The 19,039-nt window shown below is 39.9% G+C and overlaps 1 protein-coding gene across 14 annotated transcripts in view; it reads left to right on the top strand.

The window, feature by feature from the left end:
• Nucleotides 1-2,310: 2,310 nt before the first annotated feature.
• PPP4R3B (protein phosphatase 4 regulatory subunit 3B) overlaps nt 2,311-19,039 on the top strand; it is a 93,857-nt gene continuing 77,128 nt past the window's right edge. For 6 of the 14 annotated variants that reach the window (XM_064364123.1, XM_064364127.1, XM_064364122.1 and 3 more), the window contains exons 1-3: nt 2,311-2,694; nt 4,334-4,389; nt 15,629-15,727. In XM_064364123.1, the coding sequence (XP_064220193.1) occupies nt 2,553-2,694; nt 4,334-4,389; nt 15,629-15,727 (297 nt within the window). In that variant the 5' untranslated portion in view covers nt 2,311-2,552. The remainder of the gene's footprint in view (nt 2,695-4,333; nt 4,390-15,628; nt 15,728-19,039) is intronic. The other 8 variants (XM_064364126.1, XM_064364121.1, XM_064364119.1 and 5 more) reach the window with 2 other exon arrangements.

The raw sequence follows: 19,039 nt of genomic DNA, 5'->3' as shown, positions 1-19,039 counted from the left end.
GGGTCTGAAGTCCATGGAATCATAGGACTGAAGCCACCTGCAGCCAACTCTCCCTTTTTCAGACCATGCTGTGGGCACTCTAGAATTCCCTATCCCAAAAGCCAAGCCTGACTTCAGGGTCTGCACAATCCTCCTCCCAAGTTCAGCCTTCCTGAGAAGTAACCAAAGGGTGAGGCTTGGACAGAAGGCTGGAGTGTCTAACATCAGGCTGAAAAATTGTGTGAGGCATTCTCTGACTCTTCCAAGGCAGAAATGTTATTTTCTCTGAGGTCAAAATACATTTTGTCCACATTCATCACATCAATTAACTGGCTCTATTGTTATGTACTATATCATGAGGACTTAGTTCAAGTACATTTTCTGAGGTCTCCTATACATTAAAAAAAAAAAAAAAAACAGCAACTGAGAAGTCCCATTTGGGCACCCCTCTCTTTCAAAACGAGAAAAAGCTGTTTTCTGGGCCGGGCGGGCGTGGTGGCTTATGCTTGTAATCCCAGCACCTTAGGAGGCCTAGGTGGGCGGATCACCTGAGGTCGGAAGTCTGAGACCAGCCTGACCAACATGGAGAAACCCCGTCTCTACTAAAAATACAAAATTAGCCAGGCGTGGGTGGCACATACCTGTAATCCCAGCTACTTGGGAGGCTGAGGCAGGAGAATCACTTGAACCTGGGAGGCGGAGGTTGCGGTGAGCCGAGATCACGCCATTGCACTCTAACCTGAGCAACAAAAGGAAAACTCCGTCTCAAAATTCAAACAAAAAAAACTGTGAATTCAGATTTTGAAATAATTATCAGCGTGTGTGTTCTGTACACTGACCCACGTTGTAGTATACTGCGGAAGGGTGTCCACCCGTAAGTGATCTGGTCAAAACATAAGCACGTTTTAACCAGACCATTGATTAACTATGACTACAACTCCCAAAATGCACTGCAGGGTCAGTCAGCGTGCGTGACTCGCCTGGTTTTCACTGAGGTGGCTAACGGGCTGCACAGAAGTGACAGCTGAACAAGCTGAGAGACTGTATTAAAGAACGAATATAGCTGGGGTGGGGAGCGGGCGTCTGTTGTCCCAGCTACTCCGGAGGCTGAGGTGAGAGGATCGACTGAGTCCTAAAGGCAGAGGCTGCAGTGGGTCGAGATCGAGCCACTGCACTACAGACTGGGCGACAGAGAGAGACTATCAAAAACAACAAAATGAATAAAGGGATTCTACAAAGAGCGAGCTGGGATTGAAATAAACGACACGCTACTAAGACCCAGTGCGTGAACCATATCCACCTCGCAATGTGCGACAATAGCCTCAATGCAGAGAGAATTCCTCCTTCGCTTATTCAGTGCAGGAGACCCCTATAGAGAACACAGGAAACGCCTGTGAGAACCTGAATTGTCAAAACAATGACAGATGTGTTAGGAATGTACCTCCCCGCCACTTCCCTAAACTTATCTGCAGATTTACTTTCCAAGGTTACAAACATGGGAAGAGCACTATATTTTCATGAAGCGGAAAATGTGCTTTCCAATCGCCAGCTATTAAGAGCCTAACAACGGTGAAACGCTCTGAGGGAAATAGGAAACTGTCAACACACTTTTGCACGAACCGCCTGGAGAGCTGTGTGCACAGACACTTCCTGGGCAGATGCTTAATTGTAACAGAGTCCATAACGAGGTTTAGTGGGCTTCTATTCGGCTGAAAGAGTTCTACGTTCTTTTTCACAGAAAGGTTTAAATTTTTTTTTCTCTCTGGCGGACGGAGTGAACTTCCTTCCATCAAGGTATGCGAGCACTTTTCCTTTCTTTCTGTACCTGGTTACTCCGGTTCAAGGCTTCGTACTTTCCCGGTTTGCTTTGCTTTTTCCTCAGAACTGAGTTCCCGCGAACGTCACACGCCGGTGCCAGCCAGCCTATAACCTGACGAAGTGCGGAGCCGGATTCAGCCCCGCCGCCTTCCGCCGAGCAGCCTATCGCGGCGCACGCCGGGAAGATCGCGAGAACCTCCTGCCCAATTGCGATCCCGCGCCAGGAGGTGGGGCCGAAGAGGAGGAAGTCTCGCTGAAGCACTCCCGCCCCAGTCGTGTACCCTTCCTCGCGAGAACGTCGAGCATTCCGGCCTCGGAAGCGCTTGTAGAAGCGGAGGTGCGGTTCTCATCGGACTCGTCGGCCGCCGTAGCCCCTGCTAGGACAGCCCGTGCGAGTCTGCTAGAAGAGGAAAAGAAAGGCAGAGAGAGTCGGGTTACAAGATGGCGGATCTGTAGTAGTTACCGCGGCGGCGCCGGCGGCGGTCGGAGAGCGAGCGAGCCCTGGGGGGCAAAGGGACGGGAGGGTGGGTGTATGCGGGGGTGAAGTGAGAGGTAACAGGGCCTCCGGGCGAAGGGGTGTCAGTGGCTCTTGTCACTTGTTCTCGCGGCTGAACCTCTGGAGCCATGGTTAATTCGGGCCTCTCCGGAGCCGCCGCCGCCGCCGCCACTACCGCCTCTACCGTCTCTCAAGAGTGAGGGGCGCGGACGAGGTGAGCGAGGAGGCGGTGGCTGGAGCGGTGGAGACAGCAGCCACCATGTCGGATACGCGGCGGCGAGTGAAGGTCTATACCCTGAACGAAGACCGGCAATGGGACGACCGAGGCACCGGGCACGTCTCCTCCACTTACGTGGAGGAACTCAAGGGGATGTCGCTGCTGGTTCGGGCAGAGTCCGACGGTAAGGTTATCGGAACGATAGAATAGGGGATAGTGCCTCTTATTGGGGCACAGTTTGGGGTTTAAGGCCCTGGGCCCGTTACCGTTACTACTACTTCGGGACAGCGCGTTGGTTCTGAGCTGGAACTTGTGTACGCCAAAAACAAACTACTGTACTTTTGACTGAACTTACCTCAGAGACTGAGACTCTGTCCGCTTCCCATCCCTCTTAAGGACTGGACTCCTTCCTTTACAGTCCCTCCTCTTTTGAAGAGGGGAGAGTAAAAAAAGGGAGGAAGTAGTGAGAGGCTAGGTACTGATGTCGCCGTAGGAGCTGACACCCTCCTCCCCCTTTATTCCTTTATTTTCCTATCCATTATACGTCTAGTACAAAAGGTCTAGCGAAACTTTTCTTTCCGAGTGTCGTTAAAAAAAATTTACCAATGGCCCCAGGTGCCAGTCGGCGGGTGCTGGGGAAAACCAAAAGGCACCTTCTCCTGATTGTATTGCTGACTGTTACCACGGTACATGGACACAGAAGCACATACATCTTTAGTCTGGGATTTCTTCGGGCTGCCTTTGTAGAAGGCGCTGTGAAAAAGTGAATGCCTTACAGTCTAAGCAAGTTGGGACACCAAAGCAGGTTGTAAACTTGTATTCTTTGATTTATTGTAGTTATGTGAAGTATTTTAAATTACAAAATGTAGAGCCGTAATTTAAACGCCTTTTATACTGTAATCGGGACTTGATTTGAACAACTGATATGGGCAGTTAAAAAACTAATCTTAGATTTATTCTTGACTTATTTTGTTTTCTTGCACGTTCCCTTTTATTTTAAATAGTCAACACTTATTTCTACAGAAAGTGTTCTTTTGTTCTTAATGAGAAAAGGATAAATGCAGCACTTTAATTTGTATACCAAGTATTTAATCCCTGTCATGGTGTTTTTTGTTTCTGTTTTGTAATTTGCTTTATTCGTTAAACTGGGAATACAATAAAACAACTTTTACTTTAAAAAACGGCTTGAAGTGGTCATTTAGACCTTAAAATTTTTATTTCCGTAAAATTTTAATAGTCATCTAGTCTCCTCATTCCTTGGTTTGAATGTTGGTTTTAAATGATTTTTTTTCTTTAAGAGTGTATGAGAATAGTAAGAAATATTCCAAATTAAATATGAAGCCTAGACTTGGAGAGAAAATATGAATTCGAATACATTTTATTACTTCAGATACCCAGTTGGGTAAAAAGACAGGAAAAGGTTGGGGGGGATGTTGTTTTTTTTTAAATATGTTTTTTTTGTTGTTGTTGTTGTTTTTGAAACGGAGTCTTGCTCTGTCACCAGGCTGGAGTGCAGTGGCACAATCTCAGCTCACTGTAACCTCCGCCTCTCTCTTAAGCGATTCTCCTGCCTCAGCCTCCCCAGTAGCTGGGACTACAGGTGCATACCACCACGCCCAGCTGAGTTTTGTATTTTTAGTAGAGACAGGGTTTCACTGTGTCTGCCAGGATGGTCTCTGTCTTGACCTTGTGATCTGCCCGCCTCGGCCTCCCAAAGTGTTGGGATTACAGGCATGAGCCACCATGCCTGGCCTTAATGTGTATTTTTATTTAGGGTTTTATCATTTGAGACTTATGATATATTATTATTTTTTATCTTTCAGGATCACTACTCTTGGAATCAAAGATAAATCCAAATACTGCATATCAGAAACAACAGGCAAGTAGTTGTTTATCTTTAATTTGAAAGACTTCATCTGTGATCAAGGAAGTATTAATCTGACAAAGGTGGGAAAGCTTTCCTGACAAGAAAAAACATGTTTAGTAAACAAAGATCATGTGTATTTCTCTTGCAGGTTAAAAGTTTCAGACTGAAAAGTGAGTTTTTGTACTGGTGATAATTATCACCATTTTTGAATTGAACCACTGTCGGTTTATATTAGATTATGATGTATTAGTATTATTTAACTATAGTTAGCCAAGACTCTTCTATACCTTGTATATGAAACGTTTTATTCTGAGTCACGTTTAAAGGAAATGACGTAAAAGAAAATTCAGAGGGATACTCTTAAGAAAGCCTGTTTGTGGTGTGAAATTAAATCCTTTGACTTAAGTAAAGATAGAGGTTTTGAAGTAGAAACATTAAATTCTGCTCTTTAATTGTTGTATATTTTTATTATAGTAATCAATGAATACTACATAAAAGTGTACATTGCCAATTATGTGCCATCTTCTGTTAATATTTATTGTTTTATTTGGGAAAGAAAATGTGTGTTGTGTTTTAGCATACCTGATTAATAATGATAGCAGTGATTCAACCTTTTTATTCTGTGAATGTTTTTATTTTTATTATGAAATATATTAAAATTGAAAAGTACAGATAATGGGGGTCCACTGTAACACCACCAGATTTAACAATGTTAACATTATATCATACTTGTTTCAAATACTTTTGTAATATTGAACATTATGGATAGAGTTAAAGCTTGTTTGTATCCATCCCGTTCTCTCCATTCTCCATCCTCTACATAGGTAACCACTATTCTGAAGTTGATGTGTATTCTTTGTGTACATGCTTTTATACCTTTTCTGCATATGTATGTATCCATAAATAATATGTAGTCTGTTGTGTGTTTTTAAACTTTGCACAGTTGATATCGTACTTTTACATGGATTCTGCAGCTTGCATTTTTCACACATTCATTTTGAATATTTGTTCATGTTAACAATGTAGATCTAGTTTTCTTTTTAAACTCTGTATAGTATTCTTATGTATGACATACACCTGTTGTTATACATTTGAATTATTTCCAGGTATTTTGTGTGTGTGGTATGTAAAGTCATAATGGCAGAGATTTTTGAAGGAAGATAAATTATTTTAGGATTACATTTACAGCATCAGTGCCCACTTTCTTCAAGGTTTATGAAAATTTGGATGCCCAGAAACAAGTACTTCATAGTTGGAGGAATAAAATTCTGTCTGTTGTGCAGCTTATTAATACAAAGTCTTACTGTGAAACAATTGTTTTATGTATGCAACACATTCTTAATCAGTTCTTTGAAATACTTTAAAATTTTCAATATTCAATTAATAGCTTTTTTCTCTGTTTAGAAAATATTGTGTGTCTTTTTTGATGGAGAAGCAAATTAAACATTTGTCCTGAATTGAAAATCTGAAGATGTTTCCTATACCTTAGACATTTTAAGGTAGACATTTAAGTAAATTTAATTTTTAAGTCAGCTGGGCAGTTCTTATTCTCTGTCTTTATACTAAATTTTTACCAGATAATCACTTTTGGTTTATTTTTGTTTGCTTGCTTCTTGTGGGGAAAGAAATACTAATTTTTTTAACCATATTTCCCTTATATGCATAAATATAAAATTATCAGGAACTTTTTAGTAAATGTAACTAAGTCATAAATAGTTCCCTACAAATTTAGTTATAATAGTGGATTCTCCTCAGATTGTATATAAGATCCTTTAGCTGTTGGAAAGATCACATTATGGAGTAGGTTTGTAGTCGCCCAATGTAAGTTAAAAATACACAGTGGTTCTCTGAATACTTTAGAGTCATTAGGACATGTAGGTAATTTTGTGTATAATGTTACTGCACTAAAAAATTAGTTCTAGATAATTAGCATTTTTGTATACACTAAATACAAAGTATTGAAGAAAAACTTTTATTTTTAAAAATTACACCATTTGGAAATGTTTTTTGTAATTACAAATAATATACTATTTGGGCTTTTTTAAATTGTAGGTTTTTTTGTTTGTTTTTTTTTGCTATGTAATGTTGACATATATAAGAAAACTCTGGTAATGAGAAGAATATGGAAACACAGTGTAGAAGAATGAAAAACTAGTATGAATGAGATTACCTGTTTATTTTTGTTTAAATTGAGTTCACTTTTCTAATTGAAATCATAGGCCCACTTAGGAGTTATGTTAAATTTCGTTTCTTTGTAATGGATATGGTTTTTTACATTTTCATCCAAATCTTCAATTTGCACTTTTAAAAATAATTTTTTGAGAGGGTCTTCTTCTGTCGCCTAGGCTGGAGTACAGGTGTGATCACAGCTCACTGCAACCTCAACCTCCTGGGCTCAAGTGGTCCTGCAGTTTCAGCCTTCATGAGCCACCACACTAGACTAATTAAAAAAAAAAAATGTTAAAGATGGGGTATCATGTTGTCCAGGCTAAATTTGCACTTTTTTAAAAAAATATTTTATTAAAAAACTTTTTTTCTTTTGGTTTTTGTAGAGATGGAGTCTTATTATGTTGCCCAGGTTGATCTTGAATTCCTGGCCTCAGGTGATCCTTATGCTTCAGCACCCCCAAGGCGTTGGGATTACAGGTGTGAGCCACTGTATTCAGCCTAAATTGTAGTTTTTTGAAGTTACACAAATTGGGATTTCCAAATAAGTAATATTTTTCCATGTTTGTTAGAATTATCCTTTGTAAAAGGCATCATTTAGGTTATTCAATAAAGTAGTCTAGAAAGTTATTAATTTCCAAATTTTACATGAAGTCTGTAGTTCATTAGAGGAGTTAAAAATTTTTAAAAAAATTTTTTCAGAAATGGGATCTTGCTATGATGTCCAGGCTGAACTTGAACTCCTAGGCTTAGGTGATCCTGTCACCTCAGCTTCTCCAGTAGCCTATAGTAATGAGTTAAAAAAAATTTTTGTTTCCGTTAGTGAGTTTTTTTTATTAAAAACTTAATGAGTAAGTGAATGAGATGTTTATAGGCCATTTTGCTGTATTAAAATACATTGACTATGCCAGGCATGGTGGCTCACACCTGCAGTCCCAGCACTTTGAGAGACCTAGGCAGGAGGATTCCTTGAGTTCAGGTGAGAACAGCTGCACAACATAGCAATATCCCTGTCTCTACAAAAAAAAGAAAATTCAAAAATTAGCCAGGTTTGGTGGTGCGTGCCTATAGTGCCAGCTACTTCGAGAGCTGAGATGGGAGGATCATTTGAGCTTGAAAGGTCGAGACTGTAGTAAGCCGTGATCGTGCCACTGCACTCCAGTTTGGGAGACAAAGTGAGGTCCTGTCTCCAAAAAAAAGAAAATTGGAATAAATTTTCTTCTTTTAACATTACAGTTCTAAAATGAGCCAACTACTAAATCGTGTGCTCGAGATACATCTTTTCCTTCAAAAATGAAGTACCGAATTGTGAGCTTAAAAGGAGTTAGAATGAATCAAGTTCAGTGTCATATGACTGAATATTGAAAAGTCATCGATTCACATCACTTTCTTCCTTACTGTGCACAATACTGAAGTAGTTAATGAAAGAAGATGTACTTACCCAATAAACTTAAGCATTTAAACATGTTGGAAAGAGAAGAGAATCATTATATGATACAACATGAAATAACATACCTGATACGTGTGAAAAAAAATTTTAAGTTACTTAAAATCAGTGCCACTGATAACAAAAATTGAAAGCAGAGTCAAAGCCAGGTATGGTGCTTGTAGTCCCAGCTACACGGGAGGCTAAGGCTGGAGGATCACTTGAGGCCAGCAGTTTGAGGCTGTGATGCATTATGATTGTGCCTGTGCATAGCTATTGCACTCCAGCCTGGACAACATATCTTAAAAAAATAATAATAAAAAACAAGAGACATACTAGGAACAGTGGCTCACACTTGTAGTCTGAACACTTTGGGAGGCTGAGGGAGGAGATCACTTCAGTCCAGGAGTTCAGAACCACCCTGGCAACATAGTGAGACTCTACAAAAAAAACTAAAAGTAAATTAGCTGGGCCTGGTGACACACACCTGTAGTCCCAGTTACTTGGGAAGCTGAGGTGGGAGGATCACTTGAGCCCAGGAGGTCAGTGCTGCAGTGAGCTGTGATTGTGCTGCCACACTCCAGCATGGGCAATAGAGCAAGACTGTCTCAAAAAAAAAAAAAAAAAAGAGTCATAGGAATGTATATCTATTTAACACAATTGTGCGTTACTGGGTTTAAGAAAATTCTCATTGCAGTTTCATTTGGAGGCAAGATGTAACAGGTGAAACAGATATAGAATGATATAATAAGATAGCTGCTACAGTGTTTTACCACAGTCTTCACTGAAAGCCAATGAAAGCATTTCACACATGAGGCAACAAAGGTACGGAAAGGGTAAGATCCTTGACTGAGATTATACAGCAGGTATGTGCCAACACAAAATAGAAAAAGCAAACTTGTATTCCACAGATTTGAGTAGTAGAAAATTAAGGAAGAGGTTAATGTAAGTTGGAATCATTAAGAAAAACTTCATTTTTGGTGGTGGTAGTGGAAGGAATTGTGATAAGGAAGGAAATATACCTGCTTTTACAAAAGGTATTAAGTCTATTTACAGCAGAGGTTTCTTCCCCCTCACCCTTAATCCCAAATATGATAATACACAGGTTTAGAAGGGGATGTTATAGGTTCTTAAGTAGGGGCCTAAAGTGATACTGTGTTTAAAGAAACAAGTGTGGCAATATTATGGATAATAAATGCGGGTGGGGAGCAGAAGAGCTTTGAGTGGCAAGACCTTCTGCAGTAATTGAGATACAGAAAATGAAAGTCTATTCCACCATGGTAAATGGACATGAAAAGAAGGAACAGAGCTCCAGTATATTTTCAAGAAAGTGCTGGAAAATTTGGTAAATAATTAAATGTGAAAGAGAAGGAATCAAAGGTCACTGGTAGTGTTTTTGAGTCTGGCCAGGAAAATAATGGTTCTTTCCAGGAAGTGGGAAGTGAAGCAGGTTTACATTAATCTTTTGGTTTGAGGTTTATTTAAAGACACACACACACACACAAAACTTTTTAGTATATAATATATTAGCCCAGTTAAAAATTCTAAAGGTGGGACCGGGCGTGGTGGCTCACGCCTGTAATCCCAGCACTTTGGGAGGCCGAGGCGGGTGGATCACGAGGTCAAGAGATCGAGACCATCCTGGTCAACATGGTGAAACCCCATCTCTACTAAAAATTCAAAACATTAGCTGGGCATGGTGGTGCGTGCCTGTAATCCCAGCTACTCAGGAGGCTGAGGCAGGAGAATTGCCTGAACCCAGGAGGCGGAGGTTGCGGTGAGCCGAGACCGCACCATTGCACTCCAGCCTGGGTAACAAGAGCGAAACTCCGTCTCAAAAAAAAAAGAATTCTAAAGATATTTAGTGAAGTCTCTTTCCCACACCAGATTCTGTCCATACAGTTTCCTTTGCTAGAGGCCACTCACATGACCAGTTTCTTCCATATCTTGCTGTAGGTACACATATGTAAGCAAATATGCATACAATTGTATATATTTTTCCCTTTTATTGGTATAAATAGTAGCATACTACTGGTTTGTGCTTTGCTTTTTATTTTTTTTTCTTTTTCATTTGGGCTTTGAAGTGATAGTAAAATAAATGGAAAGATGTTTTTTGTTTTTGTTTTTTTGGGCTTTGAAGTGATAGTAAAATAAATGGAAAGATGTTTTCTGTTTTTGTTTTTTTGAGACACAGTCTTGCTCTGTTTGCCAAGGCTGGAGTGCAGTGGCGCGACCGTGGCTCCCTGCAGTCTTGACTTCCCAGGCTCAGGCTCCCAACTCAGCCTCCTGAGTAGCTGGGACTACAGGTGTGCACACCATGCCTGGCCAATTTTTTGTAGATATGGGATTTTGCCGTGTTGCCGGAGGCTGATCTTGAACTCCTGAGCTCAAGCAGCCCACCCACCTTGGCCACGCAAAGTGCTGGGATCGCAGGCATGAGCCGCCACACCCAGCCCATGAAAAGGTCTTAAAATGAACATCTGGGAATTGAGATAGGGTAAGAGTTTCCGGCAGGAGATTTTAATTTAAGATCATAAAAGACCAACCAGTCGTGGTGGCTCACGCCTGTAATCCCAGCACTTTGGGAGGCCCAGGCGGGCAGATGATGAGGTCAGGAGTTGGAAACCAGCCTAACCAACATGGTGAAACCCCATCTCTGCTAAAAATACAAAAATTAGTCAGGCATGGTGGCATGCACCTGTAATCCCAGCTACTCAGGAGACTGAGGCAGGTGAATCGCTTGAACCTGGGAGGCAGAAGTTGAAGTGAGCCAAGATCACACCACTGCACTCCATCCTGGGCACCAAAGTGAGACTCCATCTCAAAAAAAAAAAAAAAAAGAATCATAAAAGGCCTGGCGTGCCAGTAGTAGTCTCAGCTTTTTGGGGCTGAGGTAGGAGGATCGCTTGAGACCAGGAGTTTGAGGCTGTAGTTCGTGATGATCACACCTGTGAATAGCCATCTGCACTCCAGCCTTAAAATAATCAAATGGATTATGAATTTTTAGCTGCAAGGTGACCTCCTTTGAGGTAGTAGCTATAAATTGAGAAAAGAACAGAGCTCAAGACTGAGTCTTGTTGATATGACCACATTTGTTCATTCATCCAGAAATACCTCATTGAGTGCTGCTTCTGGACTGGACACTATCTTTAGTTTGAATTTTTTTCAGGAGTGGGGGTAGTTTTGAGATGAGATGAGACTGTCTCCCAGGCAAGTGCGCAGTGGCATGTTCACATCTCACTGCAGCCTTGACCTCCCGGGTTCGAGTGATCCTTCCCCCTCAGCCTTCTGAGTAGCTGGGATGACAGGTGCACACCACCACACCCAGCTAATGTTTTTTAATTTTTAGTAGAGATGAGGTCTCACTATGATGCCCAGGCTGGTCTCAAACTCCTGTGCTCAAACAGTTCTCCCTTGGCCTCCCAAAGTCCTGAGCCTCTATATCCAGCCTAGTTGGGATTTTTAAAGTGCAGTTTAAAGCTTTTGAAGAGTTTATGCAGAACAATGACATGACTCAAAATACTTAATAGTATCAATCAGTGGAATTGAAGAGAAGCAATAAGTGGGAAACTCAAATGAGATTGCTGCATACTCCAAGCAAGAGATAATGTTGGATTGGATTGAGGTGATGGAGATGGACAGAGATGAATGGATTTTGTGATATATATTGAAAGTAGTATTGACAGGGCATGTGATGGATCAGGTATTGATAATCAGGAAGAAGAAAGATCAGTAACCATTAACTATTTTTCAAGGTCTGTCCTCAGCATTGGAAAAGAACTCTAAATATAAATGCCATTTAGTTTCCGGTATTTTGACTAGATCAGATTTAAAAAGTTAAGAATGAGGGGCCAGGTGTGGTGGCTCCCACCTGTAATTCCAGCACTTTGGGAGCCCAAGGTGGGCAGATCACCTGAGGTTGGGAGTTCAAGACCACCCTGGCCAACATGATGAAACCCTGTCTCTACTAAAAACACAAAAATTAGCTGGGTGTGGTGGCACACTCCTGTAATCCCAGCTACTCAGGAGGCTGAGGCAGGAGAATCACTTGAACCCCGGAGGTGGAGGTTGCAGTGAGCCAAGATCACACCACTGCACTCCAACCTGGGCAACAGAGTGAGACTCTGTATAAAAAAAGAAAAGAAAAGAAAAGAAAAAAACATCAAAAGAAAATAATGATGAAAAGATGCTCAGTTGTCTTAATTCAGATTTCATTGTTTACCTGGACCTTTTCTCAGAACATTGATGGTAGCCAAAATGGAAAGGGCATTGGATGACTGGATAAAGAGTTTTAGGTTTCATTCTGTTAGTAATATCCACAGACCTAACTGTAGGTAGTACTATCTATAGATCTAGTCTCCAGAAAGACCAAAGCTTGATTAGAAGATTGGGGCTTTGAACCTTATCTCCCAACCTCCAGGAGGGCAGAGAGGCTGAGGGTTTATTAATCACCAGTGGCCAGTGATTTATTTAATAATACCTGTTTAATGAAGCCTCCATAAAAGCCCAGTAGGACTGGTTTTGGAGAGCTTCCAGATAACCAAGTGGACGTTCTTGGAGGTTGATGTGCCCAGGGAGGGAATGCAACCTTTGAGCTTCTTACCCAATACCTTGCTCTATGCCCCTCTTCATTTGTATCCTTTAAAATATCCTTTATATTATAACAAACCAGTAAATAAAACTGTTTCCCTGAGTTTTGTGAGCTACTTTAGCAAATTAATCAAATCCAAGGAGGAGGTCATGGGAAGCCTGATTTATAGGCATTTGGTTGTAAGCATAGGTAAAACAACCCGTGCTTGCAATTGGCATTAGAAGTAGGGGTAGTCTTATAGGGCTGAGCCCTCAACTGTGGGATCTGACACTATCTCCAGGTAAACAGTGTCGAAAGTGAATTGGGGAACACCCATCTGGTGTCCAGTGTGGAACTGATTGATTATCGGTGGGAAGAAATCACCATACTTCTTGGTGACAAAGGTGACGGCAGTGGTTTGTGTTGTGAGAATGTAGTATGAGAAACAGTTTATTCCTGTATTCTCACACTCACCTTTTGTGAATTATTGTAGCCTATGTGTGGAAATAACCGCAAATATTTAGTAAACTAACTCAAACAAAATGGATAGGTGTTTTAAAAGGGGTTGATAATGATGTAAGTACAAATGAACTAGATAATGGTTAAATATATATTTACTGCTAGTAAAAACTGTTGACCATGTGACAAAACAGAAACAATTATTTAATAGATCTGACAAGAAGTTATCCCTCTCAAAAAGTTCAGTTATTAAACAGATAATTTTTTTAAAAAATTAGATACGGTAGTCTCACTGCATTGGCCAGGCTGTCTTAAACTGTTGGGCTCAAGTGATTCACTTGCCTTAGCCTCCCAAAATGCTAAAATTACAGGCTTGAGCCGTGTATATTGGGTCTTAAAATTCAAACATTTAAAAATTTTGCTTATATTATCTTCTTATCAGCCTTTTCTATTTCAGCATGTGTTTTATATGTATTAATATGCTAATATGTTCTTGTATATAATATATAAGTGAATTGAGGTACAGTCAAAAATATTTTGGAGATCACTGTTCATGAAGCCACTTTGAGGAAGGCCTAAGAAGATGACTTGGAAATGTAGGGAGCCTGAGTAGGTACCCTGATGCTTTAACCAGCACTGACCAGAGTAGCTCTATTTTTATCTTTTTTATATATAGAGGTTCTCAGTAAATTTTTGTTTGTAGAAGGGGTTCTGATTTTTTTTAAAAATGTTTGAAAACTTTTGTGGATGATGAGAGACACTGAAGAGTTTTTTTATTTGTTTGTTTGTCTTGAGACAAAGTCTTACTCTGTCACCAGGCTGGAGTGCAGTGGCATGATGTCGGCTCACTGCAACCTCTGCCTCCCGGGTTCAAGTGATTCTCCTGCCTTAGCCTCCAATTAGCTGGTACTATAGGCGTGTGCCATCATGCCCAACTAATTTTTGTATTTTTAGTAGAGATGGGGTTTCACCTTGTTGGCCAGGATGGTCTTGATCTCTTGACCTTGTGATCCGCCTGCCTTGGCCTCCCAAAGTGCTATGATTACAGGCGTGAGCCACTGCGCCCAGCTGAAACTGAAAGATTTTAAACAAAGGAGTGACTTGATAGAATTTTAGACTAACTGTGGTAGCAAATTGCTCTTCCAGAAAGAATAGCCAGGAAGAAGGTAGAACACAGATTTCCAGCTATTTTTACCTGATTACACAGAAAATAAGAAATATTAATCTGAGGCCTTGATTAATTAAGGAATATTTTTCATTTACTGTTTAAAGCCAAAAAGTACTGAAATGTTCCCACTTTCAAAACTTTGTCTTTGATCTGGGGATGACTTTTAGTTTGTATTTCTTCATGTTGGGTCATAATATTTATAAGTACTAGTTAAACAAACAAATTATTTAAGGTGTTTTATAGATTATATTTTTGGTAGAGTATAAACTTAATTTGTGTGTTTTTTTTTTTTTAAGTTTTAGCCATATTAAACTTTAATTGTTATATATCCTTAAAAGATTGTTTATTTCATTTGAGTATTACAGTGTTTTTAGTGTTTAAAAACGTGTGTGGAGGCTGGGTGCAGTGGCTCACACCTGTAATCCCAGCACTTTGGGAGGTTGAGGCGAGCAGATTGCTTGAGCCCAGAATTGGAGTTCCAGACCAACCTGGGCAAAATGGTGAAACTCTGTCTCTACAAAAACTTAGTGTGGCATAGTTTGTATACCTGTAGTCCCAGCTACTTGGGAGGCTGAGGTGGGAGGATTGCTGGAGCCTCAAAGGTCAAGGCTGCAGTTAGTCATGATTGTACGCCTACACTCTAGCTTGGTGACAGAGCGAGACCCTGTTTCAAGGGGGAAAGAAACAACAACAGAATATATATATGTATATTTGTGTGTGTGTGTGTGTGTGTGTGTGTGTGTGTGTGTGTGTTTTATTTTACATCTAAACCTTAGTTTCTAATACAAGGGTTGACAACCTTCTAGTGTGACTAACCTTTTGGTAGGCATATAATTGAAGACATTCTAGGAGACTGCCTACCTAAACCTTGGGCTAATTTTTCTACAGCCTAAGGTACTGAACTGGGGGCTGTTGGAAGCTCTTGTAAATAAGAGCAGATAGCTTTGTTTCACCATGGTGTCGCATTTCTTAAGATCCTGAAGTCTTTTCCAGACTTAAAAAAAAAAGGCAAAAATAGAGTTAAGGCTTAACCTATTTTCGGGTATTAGTTAGCTCGCTTTTAACCAACTCAAAGGGAAGGATAAATACGTAGGTGGTTAGTGAATGGAACAGCTGGTTTTCTGGAAGCAACAGAAAGTAGATGGTTGGAATTTCTATGTTACAGTTTTGGCCAAGAATGGCTAGCCTTTTTATAAATTTAATTTGGGTAACATGAATCAGAGCCTACTAACCTGTTTTAATATTTTTTTGTTTTAGAAAATTTCTCAATGTCATTTTTAGTACCAAAGTTACTATTTTATTGCCAATATATTACTAATAATGCCAATCAAATATACATTAATTACCCTTATCCCAGGCATTTGTCATTGCTGTGCTGTTTCCAGTCCTCTTGATTTTTATTTATACTTTGTAGATATTTCTTTTCTAGTATGATGATGTAGAAACATTTATTTTTAAACAGGATACATTAATTGTTTGGTCAGAAGCAGAGAACTATGATTTGGCTCTGAGTTTTCAGGAAAAAGCTGGCTGTGATGAGATCTGGGAAAAAATATGTCAGGTAAGTTTTTTTTTTTTAATATTTAACTTAACATTTGCATCTTTTCTTGAATTTTTGTTTCCTTTTTACTTCAAATGTATTATTAGGATGTGGAGAGAGAATGTCTTAGTGTGAGACTTGATAATTTAACTTGAAATTATTTATATTCTACAGCAAATTATTTTAAATTTTTTAAAAACAACTTTGTCATAGTTTTGTTTTACCACTTTAGATTTTGATAGCATATGCTCATAATTAATAGCTTACATTATAGAATGGCAAGTACTTTAAACAAACTAAAAGAAGATTAATTAAGCCAGGCTTTTAGATTAAAAAAATAAATACTTGGTCATACGTTTACCTAATGTTTATGAATACCGTACCAGGCACTAATGATCAACAGTATTCATGAGTTCAGTTTATGTAGAACTTATAATGTAGCAGGATATGTAGAATATGTGGTAACTCTTAAGTAACTAGAATTTTTTAAAAGAAACCTTTTGTTTTAGAATAGTTTTAGATTTACAGAAAATGTAACTATGATGCAGAAGATAAACATCTTTTATTTAGAACTAGGGTGTTGATTTACATATCTGCTAGAACATAAATTTATATAGTGGATAATTTATTCTAGTGATTACTATATTAGATTATACCTTGTCCCATCCTACCACCCCGCCTCCATATGTCAACACCTACTCTTTAATGTATGTTCTTGGATATAAATGTATTTGTCCAGCTGGACACGGTGGCTCACACCTGTAATCCCAGCACTTTGGGAGGCCAAGGTGGGCAGATCACCTGAGTTCAGGAGTTCAAGACTAGCCTGGCTACCACGGTGAAACCTTGTCTCTACTCAAAATACAAAAATTAGCTGGGTATGGTAGCACGTGCCTGTAGTCCCATCTACTAGGGAGGCTGAGGCAGGTGTGTAACTCAAACCTGGGAGGTGGAAGTTGCGGTGAGATGAGATTGTGCCACTGCACTCCAGCCTGGGCGACAGAATAAGACTCTGTCTCAAAAAAAAAAAAAAGTATTTATTCTAGAAATTTTTGTGGAAATTTATTACTGTTTTCACTTAGGTAGTTCAGGAGGTCTCTAAGACCACTCTCAATTTCCATAATTCATTGGAAAGACTCACAGCATTCAGCATACCTGTTACACTCACAGTTACAGTTTATTATAGCAAAATGATACAGATTCAAATCACCAATGGGAAAAGGTGCATAGGGTAGGGTCTAGGAGAGTTTCAGGCTTGAGCTTCCAGTTCTCTCTCCCAGTGGAATCATGCAGACAGCACTTCTTCTCCCAGCAGTGATACACGGCAGCATACATTGAGTATTGCCAACTAGAGAAGTATACCCAAACCTTTGTTTCTAGGGTTTTCTCTGGGGATTAGAGTTCACATAAGCATGGCTGACTGCCTGTGTGACTGACCTTATTCCAGCACCTCCAGAGGTCAAGGATATCTTGGGGTCCAAGGCCCCCACCGTAAACCACTTGTTAACATAGCATGTCTAGCATAGGTGGAGGCCCCCAGACAAACAAAAACACTATTATGAAGCAGGATATTCTGAGTGCTTAGAGTTTACCTCTCTGGAACTAGACAAGGGCCAGACTTTTCCTTTGGCAAGGTCAGTCCTTTACTGCACAGGCCATTCCTTGACGAAGACTCTCTTACACCAAAATGATCATATTTGTGTGAGCATCTACATTTAGCATAGATGCTTCCACAGATGGAAAAATAATATCAGTATGAATATACCTAGCATTTGGGGCCAGTATGGAGTAGAGATCCTTTTAAAGAAACAACTAACTTTTCCTATAAAATCATGACATAACTTTTACGTTTTTGTACTACTTTGATTTCTTATTCTCGTGATCTGCAGATTGTACCTTATGATAAACTTGTACAGAACTGTATACCGTAGAAACTGATAGGCAACAAAATCCAGCTTTTTGTCAGTCCAGTTGTTTTTTTTCTTTTTTTCTCTTAGGTTTCAGACCATGATTCTGTAGGGCCAGTGACTTTCTTTTTCCTTAGTTTACTTTTATTGTTCAAATAGCTGCAGCATGGGCCAGTGATTTTTGTATCAGCATTATATCCTCTGGATGCTTTAACTCAATCTCCCAATACATATGATCATCTCTAAGAGTATTACCATAAGATTTATGTAGATGAGGTGGTTGAATCAACAGTAATAGTGTTACAACATATCATAGTATGGTAGTAGATATAACCTGGCATATTACTAGAATCCCACGTAGTCATTAACGGTTGGTCTGGTTTATCCTCATATTGTATGACAAAATGTCTCCCAGAGCAGCGTCACTCTTCAAAGCTTACAGGCTCCCATTTGACTTTGTTAGGTTCTAAGACGAGGGTTGCTCTTGGCAGACCTATTGCTTCACCCTTCCAGGATCTGATAACTGAGCTAAGAGACAATGTCATCACTTGCCTTCAGCCTTTCCTGAGGCATCAGTGTTTTGGGGGTTTTTTTTGAGACATGGTCTGGCTCTCCCCAGGCTAGAGTGCAGTGGTGGGATCTCGGCTCACTGCAACCTCTGCCTCCCAGGCTCAAGGGATTATCCCACTTCAGCCTTCCTAATAACTGGGACTACAGACCTGTGCCACCATGCCTGGCTAATTTTTGTATTTTTTGTAGAAGTGAGGTTTCACCATGTTTCACAGGCTGGTCTTGAACACCTGAGCTCGTGATCCGCCCACTTCAGCCTCCCAAAGTGTTGGGAATACAGGCATGAGCCACAGCGCCCACCTTAGGCACCAATGTTAATACTGGATTTTCTTTGCTACATTACTCATTTTTTCATTCCTTTGCCCTCTGTTACTGTTTCTTCTTTCCATTTGTCACTGATTTTTATTTTATTTTATTTTATTCTTGTCATTGATTTTTATTCAAACTTGTCCACCTTTGGAAGGGATATTAGATGTAGCCACTCTGATGGTCCAGCAAAGTTAACTCTTTACTGCACAACACAGTACTCCTTTAAATCTATGCATGTTGCTGAATATATAGTTTTTGCTCCGAACTACCGCATGAACTACTGCATGATATTTCACAAAATCATACGTCATGTTTTAGTTTTTCAGTTCTGGGAAGTCATTGCTGATCTTTGAAAGAACAATTTCAGTTTTATTAGGAGCCATATTACTTGGTTATTTCTTAATCTCTTATAATGCGAAATAGTACAAAACAGTTTTTCTGCAAAAGTTTGATGGTTCAGAGAGTTCAGAGTGTCTTAAAGGGAATGGAGAATGATGAAATAGAAGGAACCATTGGAGAGAAAGAAATTATAAAAACAAGAGCCAAG

This window comes from Aotus nancymaae, unplaced genomic scaffold (genome assembly GCF_030222135.1).
Source record: "Aotus nancymaae isolate 86718 unplaced genomic scaffold, 86718_ANA_hifiasm-v0.15.2.pri h1tg000057l, whole genome shotgun sequence".
NCBI classification, from domain to species: domain Eukaryota; kingdom Metazoa; phylum Chordata; class Mammalia; order Primates; family Aotidae; genus Aotus; species Aotus nancymaae.
Note: the sequence above shows the minus strand (reverse complement) of the source record. Positions and strands in the feature narration are given on the sequence as shown.